This window comes from Seriola lalandi, unplaced genomic scaffold (assembly GCF_002814215.2).
Source record: "Seriola lalandi dorsalis isolate HSWRI2012SDOR001 ecotype SW California unplaced genomic scaffold, Sedor1 jcf7180002054585, whole genome shotgun sequence".
In the NCBI taxonomy this organism is placed as follows: Eukaryota; Metazoa; Chordata; class Actinopteri; order Carangiformes; family Carangidae; genus Seriola; species Seriola lalandi.
Genome location: NW_019525138.1, coordinates 2,452,305 through 2,464,495, shown reverse-complemented (window position 1 = coordinate 2,464,495; position 12,191 = coordinate 2,452,305). Strand labels below are relative to the sequence as shown.

At 44.4% G+C, this 12,191-nt stretch overlaps 1 protein-coding gene across 7 annotated transcripts in view; it reads left to right on the top strand.

The window, feature by feature from the left end:
* Nucleotides 1-12,191, top strand: part of ankfn1a (ankyrin repeat and fibronectin type III domain containing 1a) — a 101,552-nt gene that overhangs the window by 80,270 nt on the left and 9,091 nt on the right. For all 7 annotated transcript variants that reach the window (XM_087177289.1, XM_087177286.1, XM_087177287.1 and 4 more), the window contains 8 exons: nucleotides 1,710-1,809; nucleotides 2,179-2,311; nucleotides 2,925-3,041; nucleotides 3,538-3,753; nucleotides 4,335-4,501; nucleotides 5,671-5,842; nucleotides 5,949-6,117; nucleotides 7,913-8,079. In XM_087177289.1, coding sequence (XP_087033415.1) covers nucleotides 1,710-1,809; nucleotides 2,179-2,311; nucleotides 2,925-3,041; nucleotides 3,538-3,753; nucleotides 4,335-4,501; nucleotides 5,671-5,842; nucleotides 5,949-6,117; nucleotides 7,913-8,079 — 1,241 coding nt within the window. The remainder of the gene's footprint in view (nucleotides 1-1,709; nucleotides 1,810-2,178; nucleotides 2,312-2,924; nucleotides 3,042-3,537; nucleotides 3,754-4,334; nucleotides 4,502-5,670; nucleotides 5,843-5,948; nucleotides 6,118-7,912; nucleotides 8,080-12,191) is intronic.

Genomic DNA, 12,191 nt, shown 5'->3' with positions numbered 1-12,191 from the left:
CCCCGTCAGATGGAAAGGTGGTTGCCTCATTAATCAGCTCCAATCGTGTTTTCAGCTCACTCCAACCAAAACTCATTTCTTTATTTATCCAGAGTGGCGTGCGGCGCTGCACAGTAAGCCGGCGAGCTCTTGTCATATTATCCACTTGTCAAACCCAGTTAGCCTCCAGCGCTGCAAACACACAGAGACTTTTTAAAGCAGGAGAGCGCCGGTGGCAGCCTCAACCTGTCACTGAAATAACAGCTCCTGTGTGTGTGTGTGTGTGTGTGTGTGTGTGTGTGTGCGCACTCATGAGCCGGCTGCTGAATGGCTTGTTGAAAACACTCTCAGACTCGCCGCTGCAGGTACTGTTGTGTAACATTTCGGAGGCGGCGAGAAGCTAAAGATCCTTTGCCTGTCTGACGACGCACAGGAGTAGAAGAAGAAGAAGAAGCATCATCATTGTGAGGATGTTGAGGATGCAGGGAGGGTTCACTCTGACAGATTGTGAAAGGCCAGTTTTAAAGATTGGAGAGAGAGTGTTGCAGTGGAGAACAGGCTGTAATTACCACTCCAGTGGTTTCATGTAGAGACACAAGCTGAAAACATCATCACTGATTACACTGGAACATGTTAATCATGTCGTATACAGATGTTTTCATGAAATCAGTGATTATCTGTGATAGATTGATGATTTTATTCAACATTACATTAAAAAGCAGCCAAACATCCACAGTTTGAGCCTATGATTCGCTGCATTATTAAAGGTATTAAAGGTTTTATGTAACTTCCGTTTTGTCTTTCTTATATATAAAACACAAATATAAAAAAACAGAAGCTACAAAAAGAAAACTAGAATCACTTCCTGGTGGTCGTCTGCCTCCTCCACTCAGACTGGTTTCAGGTTACAACCCTGTTCATCCAGAGTCATAGAAAATATGAACCATTGTGTGAAATTTTGTCATAATTGCTGTGAAGTCTTTGAGTCTTTTTAATGGCTAAAAGGTGTTTTGGGAGTCACCGTGACCTTTGACCACAAAAATCTAATCAGTTTATCCTTGAGTCCTAATGAATGTTTGCGGCAAATTTGAAGGAATTCCGTCAAGGAAGACGGACAGACAACCTGAAAACAATATGGCTCCTGCTCTGAGCGTTGCTGCCTCCGGTGACCCCTCCCTCACGCTGTATGTCTGCACGGTGGGCTTTTTGTGAGCGTCAGTCTGCCGTCTGTTTACAGGACGGTAATTATGTGACGCTTAATTAGCCAGAGTCAAAAGGGGCGCTGTGGTCTGGAGATTGGCATCACTGAGCAGCCGGCCGCCGTCCTCCATCCTCCCGGGGCTGGAGGACGGCCGGAGGGAGACGGGGGGGAGACAGCCGAACGAATGAATGAGATAAGACTCAGTCTGACCGGCAGCACGGGAGAGTGACTCGACCCCGCTGACCTCAGAAACACATAAAAACAAACACACACACATACATACACGGTTCTGATGGATTTACAAGCTCATTCAACTACTGTCGTCATGGTAACCAAGCATCATCTTCAAAACCAGATGAGGAGGCGAGACCTGGAGATACAGTTGTGCATGAATCGTGATAGAAAATCAGTGAACTGGTCAAACAGTGACGACGTCTTCTTCTTCTTCTTCTCCTTCTCCTTCTCCTTATTCTCCTTCTTCCTCCTCCTCCACTTCCTCCTCCTCCTCCTTCCCTGCTCCTGTGTGCAGACACATCGAAGCTGCAGAACCCGAGCCGGAAGCAGTCTGTGTCCAGGAGTCTCAAACACCTCTTCAACTCCTCCAACAAGTTTGTGAAAACACTGAAAAGGTTTGTGCTGATCAGTCTCTGGGTTTTCATGTGTCTGTCAGTGTCTTGTCTCTGTGTGTAGTCAGTGAACGAGCTGCTACATTTAAACCCCAGTAAATAGTTACATACTGTATAGACGCTGAGCTGCAGTGTTCTGACTCTGTACGTTCAGACTCACCTGTATAAAACACATTTCATTTATAACATAATTCAAGGAAAGAAAAAGCTCCACATTTATTTCAGGGAACACAAACTAAACAGGTGGAAGCTTCATCACCAAAGGACAAAAGACAATTTCCTGTTTGTAACGTGACGTAACAGGATTTCATAAGCTCATAAAACATGTTTACCTGCTCTTTCCTGGGAATGTACCATCCTGTGTGTCTGCAGGGGGATTTACCTGGCGGCCGTCTTCTACCATAAGGACAGTTTACTGGTGACGGCGGAGGACCAGATCCCCATCGTGGAGGTGGACGACTCCTACAGCAGCTCCCTCATGCAGGACTTCCTGTGGTTCACCAAGGTACAGCTCATTTCATGATGTCAGTGTCTGAGAGGTCTGAGGTCTGCTGCTCTCTGTGGAGGCCATCGTCTCCATGGCAACATCATACTTGTTTTTTACATAACCCTAAGCATGATGGGAATCCTGATCAGAAAATATTAACATGGAAGTTCAAATCAATTCCTCCTCTGTTATCCGAGAGTACGTCCACGCACTGAGCTGCTGTCAGTCAGCTGATTGATGCCGACTCTCCGACGACCTCACGGTTATGTGTGTGTTTATGGGATTAAAACAGTGTTTGATCCTGGTTCAAACAGTGAGGTGACAACAGAGGAGGAGGCGGCACAGAAACAGGATGTTACCTGTCTTCATGTGTCTCAGGTGTTTGAGTGAGGACACAGATCTCTGTTGCTGTGCTCTGAGAGCTGCAGTCTGCTCCTGTTTCTGGAGGAATTAGATCTTCAGTGTTCTGTTCTTTTTGGCTCGATGGATGAATTTTCAATCCACTCTTGTCTCCAGGCATCAGGCTGCCATGCCGCCCCCGAACGCGGCACAAACAACAGCAGTTAGTTTTATGAGGCGCTGCGGTTTCACCACTTTCTCTTCCTGCAGCTCATTGTCTCTGTCTCTGCAGCTGTCCTGTATGTGGGAGGACGTCCGGTGGCTGAGACAGAGCATGTCGGTGTCCATGTCCTCGTCCTCCACGCTGCAGGCCAGGCACAAGATGCTGACCGCCGCTGGCCAGCTGCAGGTCAGGACCCCAGCACACCTGACTGGAAACCACTTTGAATCAGCTGTGATGAGGACGCATGCTTTTATTCTGACAGTTTGTCCCTAAATGTCCCACATCAAAATCATACTGTTCCTGTCAAGCTGCAAATGTCAAACCAATTAATTTCATCTTCATTTCAAGCCGCAGATTCAGACTTCAGAAGAGGATTAGGGCCTCATGTCAATGTAAATGTAAAAGTCAGAATTCTGACTTTCTAAATGTTTTAGAAGGTCAGAATTCTACAAAACACTTTTCACATTTGGCCCTCTTCCGTACAGACTAAATCCCTCCATTAAAGTAAAATACAGGATGTTAATCTGACTCACATCAATCTTCACTCATCACTGCACCAGATAGAGAAATAAATAAATAAATAAACTCTCTGCAGATTGTTTCTCTGTTGAGTGACTAAGTCATTTATAAATGTTTTCTTAAAAGTGTCTTCTCACTTTTGATCGGGTTCATTTACCTGCAGAACCTCCTGGGAACTCACAACCTGGGCCGGATCCACTACGAGCCCATCAAGGATCGCCATGGCAACGTGCTGCTGGTGACAATCCGCGACACGGAGAGCCAGCACTCACTGTTCAGTGGGAAGTGGATGCAGGTGACCAAACTGCAGAGCCAGAGGAAATCCCTGTCCACACCTGAGGAGCCGTACGCTCTGGACATCCTCATCATCACCATACAGGTGAGGAAGAACAAACCCTCAGTACCATGTGGTCCATGTGGATTAAGAAGACCTGGGACCGCAGCAGCCACCAGACCAGACCAGACCAGACCAGACCAGACCAAAACCTTTTTTTGTAGAATCATATTGTTTATGATAAATAATATTCCAAGAACCAGGACCTGGAGTCAGGAACCTGTGGCTTGTAAAAAAAACTGCACATACACAACTCTCTCTCTCTCTCTCTCTCTCTCTCTCTCTCTCTCTCTCTCTCTCTCTCTCTCTCTCTCTCTCTCTCTCTTGCTCGCTCTGTCTCCCTCTCTCTCTGTCTGTCTGTTTCTCTCCATCTGTTTCTCTGTCCCTCTCTCTCTCTGTCTATCTGTCTGTCTCTCTATCTGTTTCTCTGTCCCTCTCTCTGCCTCCCTCTCTCTGTCTATCTGTCTCTCTCTCTCTGTTTCTCTGTATTGTTCCCCCTCTCTCTCTCTCTCCCTCTCTTTCTCTCTCTCTCTCTCTCTGTTTCTCTGTCTCTCTCCCTCTCTCTCTGTCTATCTGTCTCTCTCTCTCTCTGTTTCTCTGTCTCTCTCCCTCTCTCTCTCTCTCAGGACATTTTGGCATACCAGCGGCGCAGCACCCACCGACTCGCCCCGGGTCTCTACCTGGGCTACCTGAAGCTCAGCAGCTCCGTAGACCAGATCAAAGTCCTGGTGTCCCAGCGGACCCCAAACATGCTGTGTCACACCCGCATACGAGACAACTGCAACGTCTCCAGGTACGACACGCACACACACACACACACACACACACACACACACACACACACCTCCAGCTCACACACCTGCTGACTGACGGCTGTTCTCACCTGTTGTCAGTCGACACGTGTGACGCTCACCTGTCGGCTCGTGTTACGTTACACACTCGCTCTGAGAGTCAACGTGCAGCTGACATCGCTCCCTCGACATATGTGGACGTGCGTGTGTGTCTTTTGTGTTGGATCCAATCTGATTGGCTCAGAGCTCGTGGGGGTGAGAGGGTGGAGGTGGGGCAGGTAGAAGTATTTCAGCTCTTTGGCCTCCATCACAAGAATTTCTGGACGCTAAACAACGTTGCATTCCCTCCCCAGACAGATTGGAAAGTGAGAAGTGAGAAACAAAAGGAGTGTGTGTGTGTGTGTGTGTGTGTGTGTGTGTGTGTGTGTGTGTGTGTGTGTGTGTGTGTGTGTGTGTGTGTGAGAGTGTATGTGTGTGGATTCAAAGATGAGATCAAACCAAAAGACAAAACATCTTCAAACATATTATACAACGTCGTTGTCCTGATTTTTAATTTATTGATTATTGATCTTTGTTCTATTTGTATTTCCTCCTGTGTTGCTTTAAACTGTTTATAATTGTTTTCAAAGTTTTCACTGTGTTTTGTAAAGTACATAGCTGTGTTTTGAAAGGTGCTATATAAATAAAGGTTATTATTAGCATTAGTTTTAGTATTAGCATAAGTATTATTAGTATTAGCATTAGTACTAGTATTTGCATTTGTATTATTAGCATTATTATTATCATCATTAGCATTACTATTAGTCTTAGCATTATTATTACCATAAATATTAGTATTAGTGTCAGTAATAGCATTAATATTAGTATTAGCATTTTCATTAGTTTTAGTCTTAGTATTAGTGTGTGACGATTGTCAGTCATCCAGGTCATGGTCATCCTCGATGTTCTGTGAATGTTTGTATTTGTCATGTGAACCTGTGACTCCCGAAAACATGTTTATTCATCCAAAACACAAGAATGTGTTAATGTGTCAATCAGCAGTTTAATCAATATAAAGGCTTTGTAACCTGTAAACAGACAGCTGAGAGGATCCATTAATATTAATGATTTGATATCGTTCTACTAACGTGTGTGTTTGTGTGTGTGCGTGCGTGCGTGTGTGTGTGTTCAGGGAGGAGTGGGACTGGATCCAGACGCTTTCAGGTGCAGGACAGAATGACCACAACAGGGAAGGGAGTGAGGGGGCGGAGCCCAGAGCAGAAAGCCATGCCCCCTTACTGTACTATGAGCTGCAGACAGCGATCAAGTCCCTGCTGAAGCACATCAACCTACCTCTGCACCAGGTACACACACACACACAAACACACACACACACACACACACACAGCCAGTTCATGTTAGAAACCAGCGTGTGCGTGTGTGTGTGTGTGTGTGTGTGTGTGTGCGCAGGCCCGTCACTTCCGTCTCTACAGTCAGGAGGTGGTGGAGCTCGGTCACGGTGTCTCCTTCCTGCTGCTGCTGCCAGCTGCCGATGACGTTTGCTCCGCCCCCGGACAGTCCAACCCCTACATCCCCCTCTCAGGATTCCTTCACCTCCCCCTGCAGATGTTTGAACTTGGTAACAATACACACACACACACACACACGCACACACAAACACACAAACAAGAGATAGAAACACTGTGGTAGGAAGCTGGAACAACCTACGTGACAAGAACCTGAAGAACTGGGAGCAGGTGCACTGAGGAGAACTGGAGCTGGGGGGTGGGGGGGGGGAATCCTGATCTGTTGTTTTGTCAGATTTTTACTCTTTGCTGCTTTGGATGAAGTTCACTGATAAAAACTAAACAGGGGCTAATGCAGCAGCCGTCTGTACAGACTGAGCTGTGTCCTATCTCACACACACACACACACACACACACACACAAACACACGCATAAACACACACACAAAAATGTGTCAATAACTCCCATACACACTGCACAATACTCTCTCTTTGTACACACACTGACCTCCTCTCTCTGCTCTGAATAAAACACTTCTACATGAGTCTGGTTTCAGCTGAAGCTGAACTCAACACGAGCAGATTGTCACAGAGTGAGTGTCGTGTCACAGAGACACAGATCACAGACAGCGACATGTTCCTGTGACCAGAGCTCAGATGAACTGCTGATCACATGCAAGACTCCATTTACTTTTCTGTCAAAAATACACTCAGCTAGAATCCCTGCCTCCCCCACTCAGACTAGCTTCACGTTACGTCCCTGTTTATCCAGAGTCAGAGAAAATATGAACCATTTTCTGAAATTTTGTCATGATTGCTTCATGAAGTCTTGAGTAATGGCTAAAAAAAGGTTTTCTGAGGTCACACTGACCTTGACCTTTGACTTTTGACTCCCAAAATCTAATCAGTTCATCCTTGAGTCCAAGTGAATGTTTGTGCCAAATGTGAAGAAGTTCCATCAAAGCGTTACAGAGATATCGTGTCCACGAGAATGAGACGGACGGACATCCTGAAAACAAAATGACTCCTGCTCTGAATCCCTTCAAATTTGGCACAAACATTCACTTGGACTCAAGGATGAACTGATTAGATTTTGGTGGCCAAAGGTCAAAGGTCAAACATCACAGTGACCTCACGTTCTTGTGAATGCAATGTATCAGGAACAGCCAGAGGGAATTTCATTACTTCTGTCACACTGTGATCTCAAATTCATTCACTAATTATGACACAATTTACCTCAAATGTCTATGAGGATAAAATGAAATGATGACATTTTATATCCAAAAGGTCAAAGGTGAACTTCACTGTGACATCATAATGTTGTCCAAAAACCCCTCTAGCTATTATTCAACGCTGTAACTTAGGAAGGAGAGACTGGGACCATGTTTACTGTAACTTCACTGGTTGGTGGAGGAAACAACCACGAGGAGGTGATTCTAGTTTCAGATGTTTGTCTGCACGCAGCTGTTCTTCACCCACGATGCTGTCTTCTGTTTACAAATGTGAGCAAGAACGGAAGTGTTGCATTTCTATTTTTGTGCAGAACGTTGTAAATGTTTTAAAACATGGTTTAATATTCAAATTCCCAACCCTGATGAAGAGACCAAACCATCGGTCTAATGAAGTTCTTCCGTTTACTGTGAGTGCTGCTGGAGTTTTGACCTCTGTGGACTTTTTCCTTTCTCCATGCACCTTGGAAGTCGGAAAATGAGCGACTAATTTATTTTACATAAAAAGCTGCAGCTAGATTTTATTCAGGTTTTCATCTGTTTCAGTTTTGGTTTATTAATATTGTAACATTTCAGAACAGAGACATCGTGGACTCGTCTCCATCTGTGTCTCTGCTGGTCTCTTCTGAACGCTCAATCTCTTCTTCCGCTCTTCATCGCAATTTCTTTTCTTTCTTCAGTTCACTTCTGCACCTACAAGGAGAAGTTCATCAGCCTGTACTGCCGTCTGTCCTCCGTCTTGGACCTGGACGCTCTCATTACCCAGCAGACACTGCGGGAGGCCATCACTGACAGTGAGGTGGCCACAGCCAAACAGAGGCATCAGCTCATACTGGACTACATCCAGGTGAGAAACGCACACACAGGTGAAGCTGCCGCACAAGTTTTAGGTGTTTTACCCATCACCAGCCGAGGACCCGCCTCCACCAGAGTTTGGAAAAAGTGTGAAAAAGTCTGGTGACTGGTTTATGGAAACATGTCAGAAAAACCTGGCTGTGAAACAGAATTATCTAACACTGGTGGGAAACATTCCTGACATGGGATTTGAACCGTTCACACATGAAAACACATCTGCAGTCGTGAGTCAGCTGGACGGGAACCAGTTCAGTTTTATTCAGTCTGCTTGCTCTCAGAAGTCCGTCCATGTGGTTTCAGCTACTGTTCAGATTCACTCTGATTTATGATTTATTCACAGTGATTAAAGTCAGCTGAGAATCAGCTGAGAGCTCATCAAACACAGGATTTAATAAACCTCATTTTCAGATATTTTATTTCATATCCAGTTTTTCACTGAGAAAAAAAAACCATTTAAACACGAAGGCGGTGAGAAAACGATGGTGATCCAATCAGAGACGTTTATTGATGCAGTAAAGTGTAACTGCTGGAGTATTAGCTGTTAAACAGCTTGTTTTTCTAGAGTAGAAGAAGTCGAGAACCGGCTGCTCGCCGCAGTCTGAACGTATAAGCGTGAATCCGTCTGAGAGGAGCTCGCCGCCGCCGTTAATGGAGACCGACCACAAAACCACAAGGGTGCTCTCCGATCACAGCACTGCCAGGGGTGGGGGTGTGTGTGTGTGTGTGTGTGTGTGTGTGTGTGTGTGTGTGTGTGTGTGTGTAACCAGCTGTCTAGCTCTCTGTCTGTGATTTTAAAGCTCGGAAAAAAGTGGCCCCCCGACCACAAATTGCTCAGAGAGAGAGGGAATGTCAGGGGAAAAAATAATACCAATCAGAGCACGTGGAGGGGTGTGTGTGTGTGTGTGTTAAATACAGCTAGATGTTGATGTGAAGGGCAGAGTGTGAAAAGGGCCACGTCTGTCAACACAGAGGAGTGTTTGGTCTTTTATACTTGTGAGGACGCTGATTGTTCCAACACATTCTCTGAATCCTGAATGAACCTGAACCTGATTCAGACTCAAAAACCAGGTCTTATTAACCCTTTGAAGAGGTGATGACTACACAAAACGTCCTTAGATTAAAAAGTGTCTTACTTTGCAACATGTCCTCACTTTGATATCTTCACTTCTGAGGTCTGAATCTCCAGTCTCTTCGCTCTACATCAAGCCCAGGTCCAAGTATCTGTCTGGACAGTGTAGAGAGGTGAGTCTGTGGAGGGAAAGTCCGACCTTGCGCTCTTATGGCAGGACTGGAATCTCTCATCTACAGAAAGTAGCTGAGGTTTGTCACCAGGTGCTTTTCTTCGACACTTGACCGACCGACCAATGGGTTAACTTCATCACTCAGTCAGTCAGCGACAGACACTCGCATTTAAAAGGCCAACCTCGCAGTTGTGAACTGGCCAAAAATGGCCTCACATACAAAATAGAAAAAATATCTTCACTTTGTTCTTATTTCTAAAATAAAAAATATATATTCAGTTTAGAAAAATTTCTTCTTGTGACAAAAATGATCCAACTTTTCTAAAATCTCATCTGTGTTTCTAAAAAAGTTTTTGCAGACATTTGACACTTTGTTTACAAAAATATCTTGATTTATTATTATCATTTATTTATTATTATGATCTTTATAATGTGTCCTGGCTTTAGAAAGACGTCTTTACTTTTCAAACACATTTTCACTTTTTCAACGTCTTCTCTCTCAAGGTCTCAAACTCGAATCGGTCCTCACAGCAATACAAGAACAACACACTCTCACACACACTCTCGTGCCTCAGCGTGTCTCATCTGGGAGGTCCCTCTGCAAGTGCATGTGTGTGTGTGTGTGTGTGTCTCAGTGAAAGCGGGTTGGTGTGAAGATGACGTGATGCCGTCTAATTGGACGGTTTGTTTAGACTCGCCACATGTTGATGGAGGAAAGTCTGTCTGCTCGCTGCACATCTGGCTTCTCCTCTTCACCGCTCCACATCAGGACCTGGAGACATGACACCATAAATAAACTGTTTTATTAGGTTTTATTCCTCAGTCTGTTGTTACTATTATTAACCAACAGATTAGACATTAATATTCATGAAATTCCAGGAGAAGTTAAACCAAAAAACAACCTACAACACGAGGATCATTAGATCATGTTTGGTGTGAATATATTCAAAATGTTGTGACGTTTTACTGTGAGTCTGAAGCTTTATTCTCTTTAATTTATCCTTTAATCTTTGAGAGGATCTTTTTGATTTGGTCTGTCTGGCAGTGAGGCTCTAAAAGCTGTAAAAATCTAAATTATTCCTCATTGTCCCCTCGCCCCTGAGAGAATAAAACACAATAAAAAAAAAATTTAAAAAATGGAAATAAATAAAAAAGAGGAGTTATACATGGATAAAGGTTCAAGATAAAATTCATTGTGAATATAGAATAATGTGTTAGGAGGATCAGGCAGGAAGCAGCGAGTGGATCTACATCCTGTCAAACTGTCAAATAAAAGCAGAAATATCATAGTTATTCAAGTTATTCAGTAAAAGTACAGTTCTGTAGAAAGCTAAGTGTTGGTCAAGAAGCTTAGACTCTGACCCGGACCTTTTTTCCTCCAACATACTCAGACCTCCATCCTGTCTGTCACCTCGTTCCTCTGTATCCATGACACAAACACACAGTGAAACATGGCGTCGCTGAGGTTTGTGGGGAGACACGCTGAGCAGAGAGAGCGGCTGTAGCTGCAGCACGGCCTTGGAAACCTGTGTGTGTGTGTGCGTGCGTGCGCGTGTGTGTGTGTGTGTGTGTGTGTGTGTGTGTGTGTGTGTGTGAAGATGCTGTCAGAGTGTGATTAGCTGCAGATGCGTCTCTGCTCTGGAAAGTTTCTCAGATCCAGCGGCTGCAGTGTCAGAGATCCACCACACAGTGTTATCTCAGCTGGAAACATCTCCCTGAAGGAAAATGCACTTTCTTTGTTTGTTTGTTTTTCTGTTGTTGTTGTTGTACAGTTTTGTTTTTATTTTCCTCACATCAAAACAACCTGTAAAACATCAAAACTGTCAGTACAGCAGAGAAACACACACATATGGTCAGATTAAATACGCAAGTTTCTTATTCTGCAACACAAATACGACACAACAAACAATTAAACAAGCAAACAAACAGTATCTTAACATACAGATGAGGGGCAGAAATTCCCAGTGAACTCCCAGCAAACACCAAGAATTCATCATTTACTTCTTTTATTATCATAATGCCAACAAAAGACTGAAAGTTCCTCCAGACGTAGTCTGATGATCTGGATCAGGCCTTGTGCCCCGCCCACCACCTGCTTGCTCCAGGTGGACAGGTGAAAGAGCAGAGAGTATCAAGATGGTTAGAGGAGGAAACATCAGACCCAGACTCAGAGGAGGGGTCTGTTGAGACCAGAATCAGAGACTAGCAGACGTATCAGAACGGTTACCATAGTAAGTTTATTTTCATAAAGAGAGCTTGTAACTGGCAATGGCTGACTGTCTCTCTCTGTACTGACAAGGTTTCAGTTTTACTTAGCCCCCCCCCCCCGGTCCCCACAAGTTGACAGGATTGGTTCCTTAGGTTTGTGACGTATGAAACCCTGGCTGTCTGAATCTGTGTTTATGACTCTGTCATTGGTTCACTGCAGTTCAAGGTGGAAACACTTTTCATCGGAGGGTTTTTAAATCTGTTTGACAAATTGTTGTGATCAGTGTCATTCATACAAAGGTCCAGGTCACTTTCATTTAATTATATTACTATGAATTATATACAGCTGGGAAGTATAGACAACATGTGATTTGGACTTTGACCAGTGAGACTGTGAAACAATATGAAATCACATGCTGTGTGGTTTTCAAGAGTCTTTAATGTGATGTTGAACAATGACACATCACGCTCAGGAGAAACATACAGACTGATCCTTTAAGTTAGTTTCATTGACTGTATGGACAGAGTGTAATGTGTTCCTCTGTGTGTGATTGTTGTTGGTAAACTCTCTCTCTCTCTCTCTCTCTCTCTCTCTCTCTCTCTCTCTCTCTCTCTCTCTCTCTCTGTGGGACAAGTAGGAACCTCCTCCATGTTT